At 40.4% G+C, this 17,004-nt stretch overlaps 1 protein-coding gene across 2 annotated transcripts in view; it reads right to left on the bottom strand.

Annotated features, from left to right (window-relative positions):
- The window catches only part of UNC13B (unc-13 homolog B), a 232,879-nt gene that overhangs the window by 85,286 nt on the left and 130,589 nt on the right, over positions 1-17,004 (bottom strand). For both annotated transcript variants that reach the window (XM_025359917.1, XM_025359918.1), the window contains exons 9-10: positions 7,930-8,244; positions 5,068-5,158 (exon numbers count right to left, since the gene is read on the bottom strand). In XM_025359917.1, coding sequence (XP_025215702.1) covers positions 5,068-5,158; positions 7,930-8,244 — 406 coding nt within the window. The remainder of the gene's footprint in view (positions 1-5,067; positions 5,159-7,929; positions 8,245-17,004) is intronic.

Consider the following 17,004-nt stretch of genomic DNA (forward strand, 5'->3'; position numbering starts at 1 on the left):
TTACTTGGGGCAGGGGGGTGGTGGCGGGGCAAAAAAATCCTTGGTGTTGTGCTTAACTTCTTTCTCTCCCATAACTTAAACCAATATGCTACTAAATCTCATCTTAAGTATAAATGGTATATTTCTGCTTCAATCTTAAACTGTTATCAGAACCCTCTTTAAACTCTGACTTGTTTCTCCTCTTGGACATTTCTAATCAGTTGCCAGTTACTTTACCTGTGTTAAGAATATCTTTACTATTGTTCTCTTATTCAGTTAAGTTCTTAGTTACTCTTAGGTAAACCATGCCTCTGTCTATATGATTCCAAGCTTTGGCAACTGTTTTCAGCTAGTCTTTTTGAGAGACTCTGAATTATGATACTTCTGAAAAAGAAAAGGCCATAACTTAAACTGTGTCTTCTCCAATATATTCTTATTTTTCTAATTCAGAGCTTTCCTTTTACATGGAGACCGTTAATTACTTTGCTTTGCTTATAGGAAGAATTACAAGGCCCTTACTTTTAAAAAAAATTAGAAATAAAAAATCAGTAAGTATTATGACATTCATTCCATAAATGTTCATTTTAAATGCCTGTTTAGGCCAGGCGTGGTGGCTCATGCCTGTAATCCCAGCATTTTGGGAGGCTGAGCCAGGTGGATCACCTGAGGTCAGGAGTTTGAGACCAGCCTGGCCAACATGGTGAAACCCCATCTCTACTAAAAATACAAAAAATAAACTAGCCGGGCATGGTGGTCCACGCTTGCAGTCCCAGCTACCAGGGAGGCTGAGACATGAGAACTGCTTAAACTCAGGAGGCGGAAATTACAGTGAGCTACGATCATACCACTGCATTCCAGCCTGGGCAACAGAGTGAGGTTCCGTCAAAAAAAAAAAAAAAAAAAAAAAGCTTGTTTAGCCAGATGCAGTGGCTCATGCCTATAATCATAGCACTTTAGGAGGCTGAGACAGGAGAATTGCTCGAGCTCAGAAGTTCAAGACCAGCCTGGGCAACACAGTGAAATTCCATCTCTACAAAGCATTAAAAAAAATTAGCTGGGTGTGGTAGTGTGTACCTGTAGTCCTAGCTACTCGGGAGGCTGAGGTGGGAGGATCACTTGAGCCCAGGAAGTTGAGGCTGCAGTGAGCTATGATCATGTCACTGCACTCCAGCCTAAGTGACAGAGTGAGACCTTGTCTCAATAAATAAATAAACAAATATTTGTTTGCCTCATGTCAGTCTATATCAACAGACTCCCAGTGTTTGCAATTAGGCAGCCCTACCCATGGAAAACTTTTTTAGCATGAACCTCTCAACATATGTACATTTATTCATTTAAAAATTATATAGATGCATAGCTACATTAATATACATTATAAAATTTAAAATGTGAAAAGCATAACAAATTTAAAATTTTTTAAATGTTTATTAATAACAAAACATTTTTTGCTATAACTAAAAATATTCACAGTGATACATTTTTTTAAAACAATGTGATATAATATGCCTAATTGTTTCCTAAATCTTATTTTAATATTTTGTTATAGAATGACTTTAAGGTCTGATTGTACATTCAATTACTTCAATACATGGTTTTCACAGCTGTCACAGCTGAAAAAGATAATGATATATCAAATCTAATGAAAGAAGAACAGTTGGTTCCAACATACTAATTATTCAGAGATTTTGTTAAACTTTAGTAATTTTTCCTCTTCTCTGATGTCAGTCAGCTGTTCTTGCAAAATCGTGAGAAATATTTTCACATTTTTAACAAATAAGTTCAAAACTCATTGGAAATTGTCATTAGAAAGTTTTTTAATATGTTAATAGTCTCCAAGATTTTAGAGAATGCAGTTATGAGTTTTTATCAGTAACACTGTTTCTGATAAAAGAACACACACACACACACACACACACACACATATACACACACAAATAGTAGCATTTTCAAATATCTGTATTCAAAATACTTTTTCCAAGCAGCTATCTTTTCAGTAATTACTAAAACATTATCTTCTCCCTGAAGAGTCAAATTAAGAGTGCTCATATGAAGCCAGAACAATTTGAGCACTAAAATAAATGACAGTAATGGATTATAACTCACGTAATAAGTTAGAAATGTAAGAGTCATAATGCAATATTGACATAAATAAATTAATGAGAGAAAAGGGAAATCTCTTCCTAAAAATAGAATGCCAACTAATTAATATAGAAAGAATAATAGAAACAGAAAGTTACCAATTGGCAAGCACCATTAGTGGTGGTAGATTCAGACAGGAGACGGCTACTTAGCTGGTAGGTAGAGATTTGATGAGGAAAGAGATACCAGCGTATCCTCAGAGTACTGCACCACAAGGCACTTAACAATTACAAAGGGAAAAATGGTGCTTTGACAGTGGAGAAACCTGGCCAATACAAACTTAACCAAGTGATCAAGGCTAACATTATAAATGGTAGGACACACTGACATCAGGTACTTTCTGACGCAATGCTCTGAAAACAGCACAGCATCATTTTATTGTGTAATTCCTGCCATGAAAGGATGGCCTCAGTCCGGACACGAGGAAACACTGAATGGGCCCAAATTGAAGAATATGCTACAAAATGAAAAGCCTATACCATTTAAAACTGCTGAGGATGGGAAACACTGAAGGAGGCTAAAGAGATATCATGACTAAATGCAACGTGTCATCCTGGAATGGATTCTGGATTAGAAAGGAAAAAGGGACATTGTCGGGATGGCTGGCAAAATATGCATAGGGTCTTGATAATAGTGTTGTTATTGTTGTTTGGCAGATTTGAATGGTTATATTGTGGTTATACAGGACAGTAGCCTTGTTTATAGGGAAATACAAAGGAAGATTTAGAAATGACAGAATATCATGTCTCCAATTTTCTCTCAAATGATTCAGAAAAAGATTGATCATAATGGAGGGAAGGAAATGAAGTAAATGTGAAATGTGAATAGTTGGAGCATCCGGGTGAGGAGACATAGTAGTTCTTTACTGTTTTTGCAACTTTTCCTTAAGTTTGAAATTGCTTCAAAATAAATTTTTTTTTTTTTTTTTTTTTTTTTTTTTTTTTTTTTTTGAGGCGGAGTCTTCACTCTGTCCCCCAGGCTGGAGTGCAGTGGCACCATCTCGGCTCACTGCAAGCTCCGCCTCCCGGGTTCGCGCCATTCTCCTGCCTCAGCCTCCCGAGTAGCTGGGACTACAGGCGCCGCCACCGCGCCCGGCTAATTTTTTGTATTTTTATTTTTATTTTATTTTATTTTATTTTATTTTATTTTTTTTTTGAGACGGAGTCTGGCTCTGTCGCCCAGCCTGGAGTGCAGTGGCCGGATCTCAGCTCACTGCAAGCTCCGCCTCCCGGGTTTACGCCATTCTCCTGCCTCAGCCTCCCGAGTAGCTGGGACTACAGGCGCCCGCCACCTCGCCCGGCTAGTTTTTTTGTATTTTTTAGTAGAGACGGGGTTTCACCGTGTTAGCCAGGATGGTCTCGATCTCCTGACCTCGTGATCCGCCCGTCTCGGCCTCCCAAAGTGCTGGGATTACAGGCTTGAGCCACTGCGCCCGGCCAATTTTTTGTATTTTTAGTAGAGACGGGGTTTCACCTTGTTAGCCAGGATGGTCTCGATCTCCTGACCTCGTGATCCGCCCACCTCGGCCTCCCAAAGTGCAGGGATAAATTTTAAAGTACATGTGCACATATGTGAGCATGATTGCACTTTTAATATCTGCCAGATATTATACTACCGACAGCCAATTGTCATTAAACATGTAACTTCAATAAATCATTATATCAAAAAGATACCTGCACCCATATGTTTATTGCAGCACTATTCACAGTAGCAAAAATATCATGGGCTGAGTATAGTGGCTCACACCTGTACTCTCAGCACTTTGGAAGGCCAAAGTGGGAGGATCGCTTGAGGCCAGGAGTTCAAGACCAGCCTGGGCAATACAGCAAGATCCTGCCTCTACAAAAAAAAAAATTTTTTTTTTTTTTAATTAGCCAGGCATGGTGGTGCTTGCCTGTAGACCCAGCTACTAAAGAGGCACAGGTAGGAGGATTGCTCAAGCCTAGGAGTTCAAAGCTGCAGTGATCATGCCACTGAACTCAGGTTGGGCAAAAGAGCAAGACCTCAACTCAAAAAAAAAAAAAAAAAAGGAAAAAGATATAGAATCAACCTAAGTGTCCATCAACAGATGTCTGGCTTTTAAAAATGTGGTGTGTGTATATATATATATATATATATATACACACACACACACACACACACACACCATGGGATACTGCATGGTCTCACTTATAAGTGGGAACTAAATAATGTGTACACATGGATTCATAGACACTGTGGAATAACAGACACTGGAGACTTAGAAGGGTAGAAGCAGGTAAGGAAAGAGAAATTACTTAATGGGGATAATGTACACTATTCGGATGATGGCTACACCCAAAGCCCAGACTTCACCACTATGCAATATATCCATGTATCAAACTTGCACTTGTACCTCCTAAACTTATATGAAAAAAAAAAAGCACCTTCTGCCTAAAGACTGCCTACCTCCTGACACACAGATAAAGACACTTTAAACTTCTAACACTGAAAATGAAAAATATTTATCTTTGTTTTTACATTTTTTTATGCTGTTTCAGATCTTAGTGTGTTCATGCTTTGGTACTTCAACTGGCAAATTCCATAGATATTTTTGTACCCTGTTTTGGCCCCTACAGATTAGCCAGTATGAACTGTCTAGGTAAGGGAGACAACTATCCTAAGGGGCTTGAAATCTTCTCTTGCCCTAAATGCAAACTGCTTCAAAGAGACAACGAACAGTACTTGAAAAATAAGCATCTAACTTTATGGTCAGGCTCTCAGCCCACTAGGTCTATTTAATTTCCATTAATCAGCACAGAAGAAAGCCACTGGCCGCTTCCCATCCCTTAAAGCTCTGGCTTAATTGTCATGCATTCCCAGAATCACACTGTAAGAAGATGACTAATCACTGATTGCTTCTCCAGCACCATATGTCTCCCAATTTCAAAGGAAAAATTGTCCCAACCAGTACTAGAACAGATTTCCTACCTCCTGCAGCTGGAGTCGAACCTTGGTAACTGCTCGGATCCAATGTGCTCTCGCTTGGGTAAATGGTGAAGATACATTCTCCTCAGGAAAACTTGTAACAGAGAAAAAGTACACTTCTTAAAAACAGCCAAGGCCACAAGGTGACACTGCTCAAGGCAAGACTGCCAAATGTCTAAAATAAAATGGTTTGTACTCATGCCTACACTTATTTAGTGATTCAGGCTACTAAAACAGCATAGTACTGAATATCCAATGTGAAAACAATTCCTCTCTAAAACGATAACTCCTTTTGGCTTCTCATCTGTTCCCTCTTTTATTTATTTATTTACTTTTTTGAGACAGGGTCTCAAAAAAGGACCCTGCCCAGGCTGAAGTGCAGTGGCATGATCATGGCACTCTAAAATGACAATTCCTTTTAGCTTTTCATCTGTTTCCTTCTTTCCTACTCCTTTTTTTCATTTACCCAATGTGGTGGCTTCCTGGAACACTCTGGGATCAGGACTCTAGAGGCAATGGCAAGAGCCTTGAGTCAATAGTAGTATAGAAACCATGCAGAGAGGGGTAGAATAAGCCTTTCAATCCCTTTCACTGCACTTCTTAAAACAATCAGTTCCCTTGGGGGTTTTGCATAGCATCCTTAGGGCAGAATTTTGTTCCTGCAAACCCTTCCTGCTCCACTAAGTATTTTAGAAGTCTTACCCATTCCTTTTTACATGAAAAGTGCCAAGAAAAAAAAAAAAAAAACAGCCCTTCTACTGCCATGATCTTGTTCCTTGAGCTGCTTCTAGAACACCCTCAGTAAAATGAACAATACACATAACAAAATACCTTTGAGACAGAAACACTACCCTGCATTAGAACAATTCATTATCCACACTAACTAGAATAGTGGTTAATTCTTGGCAACAATGTTTCTCCTTTCTCTCTTTGAGGTCTACAGTCAATTCAGCAGACAAGTGTCCACCATCTAGACATGTAAAACATATGGTTGGTTCCAATGCCAACTAAATGTGTCAACTGTTCTAAAACATTTGTGGGTACTTCTGGCCAAGGTAGAACTGGATTTCACTCTCACAGATAGGACCTGAGAGGACACAACCAGTAGAGAAGGACAAGGACTTGTGCTGGGCACTTCTGCTTCTCCATAAGGAGCTCTGCCCTGATAATAGCGACTGCCAAGTCTAAGGTCTATGGAGAGCCAGAGTCAGTTTTTCAGTGGGTCATCAACCCAATAAGAAGCCTGATCCGCAGCTCACCTCCTGGATGTCCCATCTATTAGATGAGCTACCAGAGATGACTAAAAATCAAAAAAGGGAAGAAGAGAGAAAATAAGTTAATATCTTCAGAAAAGTTTGCGACTCATCTATTAATCCAGTAGTAAAGTAGAAGCATCAGCCACTCCCTAATTTTTACCATGTAATCCGCATTCAGTGCTCTGGTCTTTCAGTGAGAGGCTTTATTATTAGATCTTGAAATTTGATAGTCTACGGCATACCCATCCCTTATCACTCTACCCCAGTGGGCAACTGTCCCTCCAGGGGAAATCTGTCAGGAGACAGTTTTAGTTGTCACAGCTGAGGGTTGCGAGGATTGCTACTGGCATCTAGTGTGTAGAGGCTAGTGACGCTTTTAAACATCCTATAATATACACAACAAAGAATCACCTGGCCCAAAATGTCTCGAGTGCCGAGTCTGAGAACTCTGGCTCTGCTCCAACCTATTGGCTAGTCTAACCAATTTAGCTAGTAATAACATTCAGACTCCGTACTCGGCTTCATTATGAGATGTTAAAGAGGACACATTTTAAATTTTTCTTCCCATGGATATGAATTGGCAGACACATTGCTAGGCCCTGAGGAGGCCGAGGGGTGGGTTACATCTGACTTCTAGATCAATTCTTTCTTAACTCTGTCCTGGGTTTCTCAGCCAGGGAAAAGCAAAACAAAATGTTCACCAAAAAAAGTTACAACAGAAATCACTGTTATTTTCCAATGGGATTTTCCCTGAAGTTCCTCCTAATTACCTGGTATTTTCAGGCTGATTTCTCATCCTCTAGCCCATACCAGCAGAATAGGTACCAGGTCACTGATCTGAGCAGTTCAACACACATACACATATACCTGTACATAAGTACATGCACACACTGACCCGGACCAACCCCTTTGAACAAGTTTGGGCCAGAGGCCAAAGTAGCATTCTTAATAGGTTAGGAAGTCAGCCAAAGTACGCACAACAGCCCCAGTGGATGAAATAACCTGGCTCAAGTCAGTTCCTGACTCAGAGGCTGCCATATACAAGGTCAACTAGTAAGCTATGAACTGCAAACTCAAGAAGTCCTGGTACACTGCAGCTCACTAACGACAAAGAACCCAAGTGCTGGCCAGGTGCAGTGGCACACACCTGTAATCCCAGCACTTTGGGAGTTTGAGGCAGGTGGATTGCTTGAGCTCAGGAGTTCAAGACCAGCCTGGGCAACATGGTGAAACCTTGTCTCTACAAAAAATACCATTAGCCAGGTGTGGTGGTGCACAGCTAGTAGTCCCAGGGACTCAGGAGGCTGAGGTGGGAGAATCGCTTGAGACCAGGCTGTCGAGGCTGCAGTGAGCCAAGATCGAGCCAGCCTGGGCAACAGAGTGAGACTCTATCTCAAAAACAAACAAAAACCCAAATGTTCAGAGATCTCCAAAATATCTTGGAAAGTACACCATAAATCAAAGGAAGCAATAGAGAGTTGAGCTTAGGGGTGTTAACTACCACCATACCCAACTGCAGGGAAACAAATGACAATCACTTATTTTCAACAATACCACAGGGCAGGTACTGAGGAAGCCATGTGAGCTCCTCAAGGGAGCTGTTGCCTACCTTTCCTGGGGACCTAGGAAGTGGTCTTTGTGCAGCATCAGATCTGGGGGAGGGTAGGTTGTGGCATCTTCTTTCGTCTCCTTGGGTTCACATGCTGCCTCCTTCTCTGCTTGAACTGTCACCTCCAAGGGTTTCTCTTGTTCTCTGAAACCTGCTTGGCCATCTCTGGACAGGCTGTTAGAGCTGTGGCAAGAATGAATTGAGTCCCTCTCCCGATGGTCATCATCTTGTTCATGATACTGGTCTAGCTCACTTAGCTGAGAGCTTCCTTGACTCACATTACAGGAGGAGCCATACCTACTGCTGCTGGTGGGGCTGTGAGAATGACAGAAAGACAGAAAAGTAAATAAATGCAATCAAGGACCAGGACAAAAGCATGGAGACATCCAGGAAATAATGACTACATCAGTAGCAAGAATCAAATAGGAGGTTCCTGGGAAGAGAGGACCAAACTTCATAATCTAGAATAATTAGTCTCTATTCAGCAAAAACACAACAGGAAAACAACACAACATGCTGGGTTCTCCAACGACACTTAACCTCAGCCCAGTACTTGACTTTGAAGGATATTTTATCTTAATAGGCTATTTGTGAGTAGGATTAAAAATTATTAAAATGGCCTGTTACTTGTTCCTAAAATTCTTTATTCAGTCTTCTAAAGAAGCTTGTCCAGTGGCTGTGATTAAATTTTTTTAAATTTCCACACAGTAAAATGGAATGAATGAACTCCACTCTTTTTCTATTACTTATTACACTGAGGTCATTATCTCTTCCTCTACAATTGTAAATGTGTATTCTTGTACCTTAGGATGAGCAAAGGAGAGTAGATATGTTCCTTCAATTATCATCTCAGTTTCCTCATCTGCAAGACGAGTTAATAGAACCCATTAGAAGATGGAGGCCAGGACCAAGAGATTCCACAAAGGAATGGACTCATCAACGTAAGTGCTACAATGATATCCCTGGCAGCATAGGAAGTGTCCCAAAGATGAACATCTGTAACTGAGCTTCTTTCAGGGCAAGGCTCAGTTTTGGAAAGAGTGGACAAAGTCCAACTCCAGGATCTGGGTCAGAGCTGTATTCATGCATCTCTGTATCTGAAGGCCAGCAAGCCAATATTTTCTCAATCACCTGTATTCCCATGTCCAGAAAGTTATGAGAGAAAGCAGTTGTAGCAGAGAAAGTGACAGTGGCAAGAAGGGCAGAGTGGTGGAAAGAAGAGCAGTACCTAGAAGTTACTTCCTTGAGTTTTATGGCCGTATCATCTAAGGGCTTCAGTTCTTTTGAAGAATTTTCTTACCACAGAGTCAAGCCTTTAAAACTAAAGGGCTTGTGTTTACCCTTGGTCAAAGAAGAGAAATCACTGTTATTTTCCAATGGGATTTTCCCTAAAGTTCCTCCTAATTACCTGGTATTTTCAGGCTGATTTCTGATCCTCTAGCCCATGCCAGCAGAATAGGTACCAGGTCACTGCTCTGAGTAGTTCAACACACATACAAAAATACTTGTACATAAGTACACACACACACACACACACACACTGACCCTGACCAACCCCTTTGAACAAGTCTGGGCCAGAGGTCAAGGTAGCATTCTTAATCTGTGATGTATGGTACTGCTTCTTAGGGGAAATAATAGTACCCTCTGCAGATGGATCAAGCACACTGCTCGAGACTGAAGAACTACAGCAAAGGACACCTCTGAGTTCCTGTGAGATTTTACTCAAAGCATTTATCAGACATCAGCCTTGAGGGTAGTAAAAGGCAGAGATGATACCCTGGAAGAAGTTATGTAAATCTGTATGGAATAGGATATGGGAATACAGACTATCCCAAGGCATCCTTTGCACTTTGTATTTAACTTAAAACACTCATTGCCACTGGAGAAAGCATCTTAGAAGACTTGAAAAAACAAAGCAAAATAGGTCTATCCCCATCTCCTACAAGATATAAGTGCCTCAGGCCCAAGGAAGCATCCTAGCCTATCATGTAGTTGTAGTTAATATATACTACCAACTACTTGCTACCTCTTCCTGCCCTCCTTTCTCCATTTCGCATTATACAAGGCAGAGCAAACCAAAGTGAGTAAATCTCCGGGCCCAGCCTTTGCTTTAAGCAGGAAGCTCCTTGTTCCAACAAATGGATTACAATTGGCATAGAGAGAAGAGGAGGATGAAAATACCCACACATTGAGTTCTTGTTATTTAACCCCTAATTAACATGAAGCTCGGGTACTAGGAAAGACACAGGAAGGATAAAAAGTAAGCTATGATTAATCTACCACTAAGTCACTTGCATCATAAATGGTCGATTATTTAAAGCCATTTATGATGCTTGAGTTAAGAACAGGCCTTTTGTTGGTCATTGGCTCCATGATGTCATTCAGAGTGACTGGCTGCTGTACATTCAAATCAGAGTCAGTACTAGCAGGCACTGCCTCCTCTTCCTGTTTTTCTGGCTGGTGAAATATCTCAGAGACAGTGGAGGGTTCTTCCTCATGTTTCCCTGAAGGACAGGTGGGGCTAGAGAGGTTGCCTTTGGTATCCCAGTGTTCTCCGGATGCTGAGATTTCCTGCTGGTTTCCCCCTTCTCCAGGTCCTGAAAGCCCCTGAGCACAGACCTCTGGCCTGGCCGCCAGCTGCTCAGAGGTCCCAGAGGGCTGAGTGTAGACTTTATCTGGTTGAGCACTGGCCCCAGATATCTGAGAAGACTCCAAAGCTTTGTTAGTCTCACTGGAGTAAAGGTCCTGATCACTACTAGTAACTAAAACCGGAGGGGAAGATTCTGTAGGCATTTGCTCAGGGCCCCATTTGTTCTCTTTTGGCCACGGAAATGAAAGATCCACCTTTCCAAACCCTAGTTTTGAATCACTTGCTAGTACACTTCCTTTCCCCTCACCATTTCCCTCAAAGAAAGTTGAAAACTTCTTAAAACTGGACATTAAACCAGTCTCTGCTGCTCTATTGCCAGAGGGGAGAGATGAGGAAAAGAAAGAGCTCAGTGGTTTCCCATGGTTAGTAGCAGAGGATGGCAAACGAAGCTTTGGCCAACTGGTCACATTTGGGATCTCAAAACGTGGTCTTGACTGCTCTGTTTCCTGGGGGACTGCAGGTGGATCTTTCTTGGCATGAATTATCTCACAACTTTCTTTGGCAGGAAGCACAGGGTCCTCCAGCAGAGGATGAGAAAAGCGCCCTTTGGTTTCCAGTGTGGTGCTCTGGCTCACACTTGCATCACTGAACAGTGTAGTATCAGTTTCTAGTGAACTGGCTGGATGCAGCTCCAGTAAGTCTTGGTTTGTGGAGGCAGTTTGAACAGCTGGCTCTGGCTCAAGAGGAAGAGGTGGCTGAATTGGAGGAAGCTCTTTGGCAATGCAGGTAGGATCTGATTGCAACTGTGTTGGCAGCGCAATGTTCTCTGCTTCTAATGATGCCTCTGTGTCTGTAGCTTGCAATATCCCCATGTCTCCTTCATCACTCAGAGACAATACTCCTTGCCCAGTATCATCGCCTGAGAAAGAAGATGTATTAATTGTTTCAGAACGTTGAAGTTCCAGAATATTTTCAGGAGTATTATTGTCTTCCATTTTGGTTGTTAGCTTAGGATCATCTGTCAAGATATCTGATTCTGGCTTTGCACTAACCACAGTCATTCTACAGTCACTGAGAGTAGATTCTGAATTGGATGCTGTAAAGGCAGCTTCTCTCCTTTCTGGAGGTGCTGATCCTACAGCATCTCTGGAACAACCATTCTGAAGCCATGTAGTAGCTGGGAGAGATGATTCTTGTTTGTATGACTCTGGCTTGGGACTTTTGAAAATTCCAAATAATTCATCTTTGAGGGGCTGAGATGATGCATCAGAAGCAAGAGAGAAAAAGGAGTTTTTCTTTGGAGATTTAGCAGAGGAGAAAAGTCCAGAGAGTGTTTTGGGAGGTTCAATTAAGCTCCCAGAGAAAGATTTCACTTTGGTCACAAACCCTGAAAGCATGTCTACTGAAGATCCCAATGCAGATTTGTCTTCCTCTTTATCTGCATCTTGGTTCTGAAGGTTCCCTGCACACCCTGGCTCTGGAGAGGAAGAGGCTGGCCCCAGGATCTGTGGTAAGACCTCATCAGGGGCCTTTTCTAATGGCAAGTTCACTGGTTCAGTAGTAAATTTCTCACTTTGGTGGTAGTTAGTACAACTATCTAAGTCATTGAATTTTTCAGTTAACTGTTTAGCAAGTGAAAAAGAGTTGGACAGTGAGTCACTGGGGAAGGCTTTGTGGTTGAAAGCCTCTTCTTCATGGCGAACTATCCCAAGGTTCTCTGGGCCAATGAGGAATGTTTCAGCCTGTGCCTGAAATTCTGGTGAAGGAGGAACAATGTCTTTTTGCAACTCATTCATCTGGAAATCCACTGATGTTCGTGGTCCAGTATTGGAACTCAGTTTTTCCTCACAGTCCCTCTTCTCTACACTGAGCTTATCTGCAAGGGAGGTAACCTCAATTGTGTTGTTAATGGAAATACAAGGTGCCATTTGCTGTTCATGAACTACTTCTTGGGCTATGCTATCTCTATGACCACTGGAACTTTCTCTGGTCATTGCGCTACCACTGTCTACAGAAACATTTGACTTCTTACACGGCTGGGAGGTCACTGGAACAACAGTTGAAATGCTTTGTTTTTCCCCAGAGGTCTCCTTATTTTGATCCAAAAAGGGCAAGCTGAAGAAACTAAAAGTAGAGCTACTATGAGAGGTATCCTTCTTAATGCTTGAGCTAGCAGTGGAAAAAAAGGAAGGAAGTGTGAATAGCCCTTCTGCTTGAGATTTGGCTCTTGGTAGACTAGCAGAGGCTCTGTTCTCAGATTTTTCAGATCCAGTCAGAAAAGAAAATATACTCTTTTTGGTTGGTAACTCTGGTTGAGGTGAAGATGTTGTAGCCATGGAGAAACTCCAGTCTTTGTCAGAAAAATTATATTGTTCATTTGAATTTCTCTTGCTCAGGGTATCAAAGGATATTTCATTACTTTTTGAAGCTTCTGTCACTGTAGTCACACCACTAGTTTCTACTGAAGAATCCCTGGAAGACTCTTTGAGACTACTTGTTGAAAAAGATGAATTAGGTGACTGCTGGATTAGGTGGTCTCTGAATGGTACCTCTTTTTCAGTCAAATCATTACCCTGGATCCCTCTAGTTGATGGTTCCTTTAACCTACTGTCATCAATAGTAGTCTGTTTGTTCAGTCTTCTAACTCTAGCCTTCCCTTTAGAGGAAATTGGTGCAGCAGGAAAGTTCCCAGCACCCTGGCTAGCTAGCTCTATAGGAGTAGGACTTGACCTGACCTCATCCTTATTAGTCACTGAAGAAACAGACATATTTTCAGTTGTCTGTATAGGAGATACATTGGCTTTAAAGAAATCCCCAAGGGTACCCCAAAAATTTGAAACACCAGAAGATTCTTTCTTTTCCTGAGGTGATATCTTGACATTTGTATCACCAGTCTTTTCTAAGTTTGGTGATCCTTCTTTATTCACCTGAGTTTTAAAAAGGTTCAAAAATCCAGATGACTGTTTTTCATTTGCTGTCATACTAACTGAAGATTCTCTACTGAAGAGTTTCAATGCAGTTTTAAATAATGTTTCCTCAGACTCTCTGGACGACTGGTCCTGGGGAAGCTCACAATTCTCATGCTCATCCCTACTATGCTGAGGTGCAGGAGAAACTGAAATAGAGTCCATTGTAGTGATTTCGTCATCTTTTACACCTAATTTAGCCTGAGGAGTTGTTTGGCTTAACTGGAAACCAGATTTTAACAAACTTTGCTTTTTCACATGAATGTTTTTATTTAAAGAGAATTCTTGCCTTATATTTTTGGTCAATTCTGGATGCTGAACATTGGATACTATCTGTCTTTCTGAATCCTTGAGAAGACTTTTTTCCTCATTTGGGGAGTTACCCTCTAATTGCTTACTCATGATTAATGACTGAAAGCCATCATTTGTGAGCTCTGCTAAATCTGACTGCTGACTGACTTTCTGCATGGCCAAAGACTCTAAGGATTCACTCTTATCAAAATTCAAAGTACTTCCAACTGAGGCACCCAAAACAGAAAATACTGAAGTCACTTTGTTCACTAATGATGTCTCTTCCGCTTGTTGTGAGCCTTTAGTCATATTTTCAGGATGAACCAAAGAGGCAACTTCTTCAACAGAAGGCTGAAGCCAATGGAAACTGGAAAGCTGAACTGATGAATCTTTAGTTAGAGGTTGGTTTTTATCTCTCTCTATAATTTGATCTCTGTTTAAGACATGATTACTAATAGTTTGGGGCTGACTTCTGAGATCTAATGTACATTCAGGATCTTCAGAACCACATGGCCTTTCCTTGAAAGATCTAAAATCTCCTTTAAACTTTTGACGATTATAGCCTGAAAAATCTAGTGGCTGATCGCTTTGGTCATAACTTGACTCTTTAAGTACTTGTGAAAAGGTTTCTAAATTTAGATACAAGGGTTCTTCACTTCTTGGCAAAGCTAAAGATAAATCAAGAGGGTCATCAATTGGTTCCTCTTCAACATACCACAATATTTCGTCTTCCTCATCAAGTACTTTAAAACTACAGGCAGAAATAATGCTGTTATCCAACGTAATACTTGATAGACCATTTGTCTGTAAATCACAATCCAAATAATCTTGATAAGAATCAGGTATAAATAAATATGCATACTGCCCAGTAGAATCAGTGAGAAGAGAATAGATATATTGACCATCATGAAACATATAATATCCATAATCCCCATCCTCTGATGGCCACCACACTCCATGTTCAAGACATGACAACCATTCCTGGTACTCATAACCAAAACTTGAAAAAACAAAGTTTTCATCCATCCTTAATGATTTTTGATCAACTATGGGGCATCTAGTCTTTTCATGATCTGATGAAGAACTTAAGTCAATCGGTAATTCTTCTAGTGAATTATTAGCCTCATTAATTGGAAGAGGACCAGAGTTTCCATATAATGAGTTAGCTGCCCACACATCACCTCTTAATAAGTAATCTTCATTAAATGCTAACTGATTGAATGATTCATATGGTAAGTCACACCAAATGACACTGTTTGGATTTGTTCTCCACTCCAAGATATTTGCATTTTGATCTTTTTGGCAAAAATTTATCACTGAGTTTTCTGAGTCAAGCCACAAGAAAGCATCTGCTGATGGAAATCTATTTTGATTTAACATATAATAAACTGGCTGAAGTTTTCTGGAATTTTTAGACAAATCTTTTATGTCAGAGTCCCATTCAAAACAGAAAGGACTGTTCATCTCTTCAAAAGCCTGATAGTTGTTTGATTTATTGAGAATGTTAGTATTTAGTACAGGTGAATTTAACTTCTTTGAATTTTCATGTAGTTTTGCCTCAAGAACATGGTTTGGCATTTGCCTCTTAGCCATAGATTTATCCAAAAAACCTAGCTGAGCACTTGGAGCACAGTGAAGTACAGTATTCTCAGAGGAGGGACGATGCTTTCCACTTTGCTGATTTTTCCCTGTAGGAGAACAATGATGATTATCAACCCCAGCATCAGATAATGGTATGTTTTCTTTAGGTAACAAGGAGGCTTCTATGAAGCCAGAAGTTTCATGTTTTTCAACATGGTTCTTCGGGTTCTCAGACATCACACATGAAGTAGCAGGGACCTCATCCAAAGATAAATGCATATCTCCATTCAAACTCTTCGTGTTGCCTAAAGACATGAACTTTGCTTCCTCCGGTTTATGGTCAGTCATACTGCTATTTGATAGCAGGTTAAATATTCCAGAGATTAAACCTGGGGTATCATTCTTGTGATGGGAGTCATCATTTTTCAAATTTAATTCTTGACTAGACAAATTTTCAGCAGAAGAAAACCTATTAAACAGGCCAGAAAGGAAGCTTCCTTGGGTTTTTTTCTTGGAAGTCTTATCTATAACCTTATCTTCATTAATTTCATTAACCAAAGTGGATTTCGAAGTGGCAGAAATACACTCTAATGAAGAGTCTGATGCTACTGAAGATGTTGCTTGTATTAAACTCTTACCTTCTCCTAAAGGATCTGAAGTTATATGTTTTTTGGGCACAACTCCAGGGATGGCTAATCCATCTCTTTCAAAATTCTCTCCTGCTGTGTGGTCACTTGGATTTAATTCCTCTATACTCCCAAATTTCCCTGGATCATTATTAATATTTGTAACTGAATCAGACTGTATTATATTAAATTTGGCATCTTCAGGACTATTTCTTTGGTCATTCTGATTAAATTCCTCTGTACTGTCAAATTTCCCTAGATTATTATGAATATTTGGAACTGAACTAGATTTTATTGAACTAAGTTTGGCATCTTCAGAACAATTTACTTGGTCACTCTTATTAAATTCCTTTGTACTGTCAAACTTCTCTAGATCATCAGGAATATTTGGAACTGAACTAGATTTTATTGAATTAAGTTTGGCATCTTCAGGACAATTTATTTGGTCATTCTTTTTAAATTCCTCTGTGCTGTCAAATTTTCCTAGATCACTATGAATATTTGGAACATAACTAGATTTTACTGAACTATGTTTGGTATCTTCATGGCAATTTTTTTTGCTCTCCTCATCAGTGGTTACTGCTGAGCCATCATTAACAGTAACCTTGCTGTCAGTGAAAGAAAATTTAAACAAAGGAAAAATGTTTCCTTTCTCTTTTAACTCCTGTTGCTTTTCAGAATGACCAAGACCTCTAAAAAATGGAAGATTTAGTTTTCCACTAAAGGAAAAGGAACGACCATCTTTCTTAGAGTCCCTTTCCAATCCATCTTCTTCCACCTGGTGAATTTTCACAGATTCTGACAAACTTTCCTTTGAACAAGTCTCAGGGGAAGTGAGCAAAAACTGGCTAAATGATTTTCTGAGTGGCTCAAGGAAATCATCATTACCAGTAACTTTGTCTTCCTCTAATGGCTTTGAAGATACCTCTTTACTTGCAGTTCTACTGCCAGCTATACAAGGATGTCCTGGAGTATCTTTGGCACATATTTTTTGTTGATCTGGTAACACAGACACATCTAT

This window comes from Theropithecus gelada, chromosome 15, assembly GCF_003255815.1.
Source record: "Theropithecus gelada isolate Dixy chromosome 15, Tgel_1.0, whole genome shotgun sequence".
Classification (NCBI taxonomy): domain Eukaryota; kingdom Metazoa; phylum Chordata; class Mammalia; order Primates; family Cercopithecidae; genus Theropithecus; species Theropithecus gelada.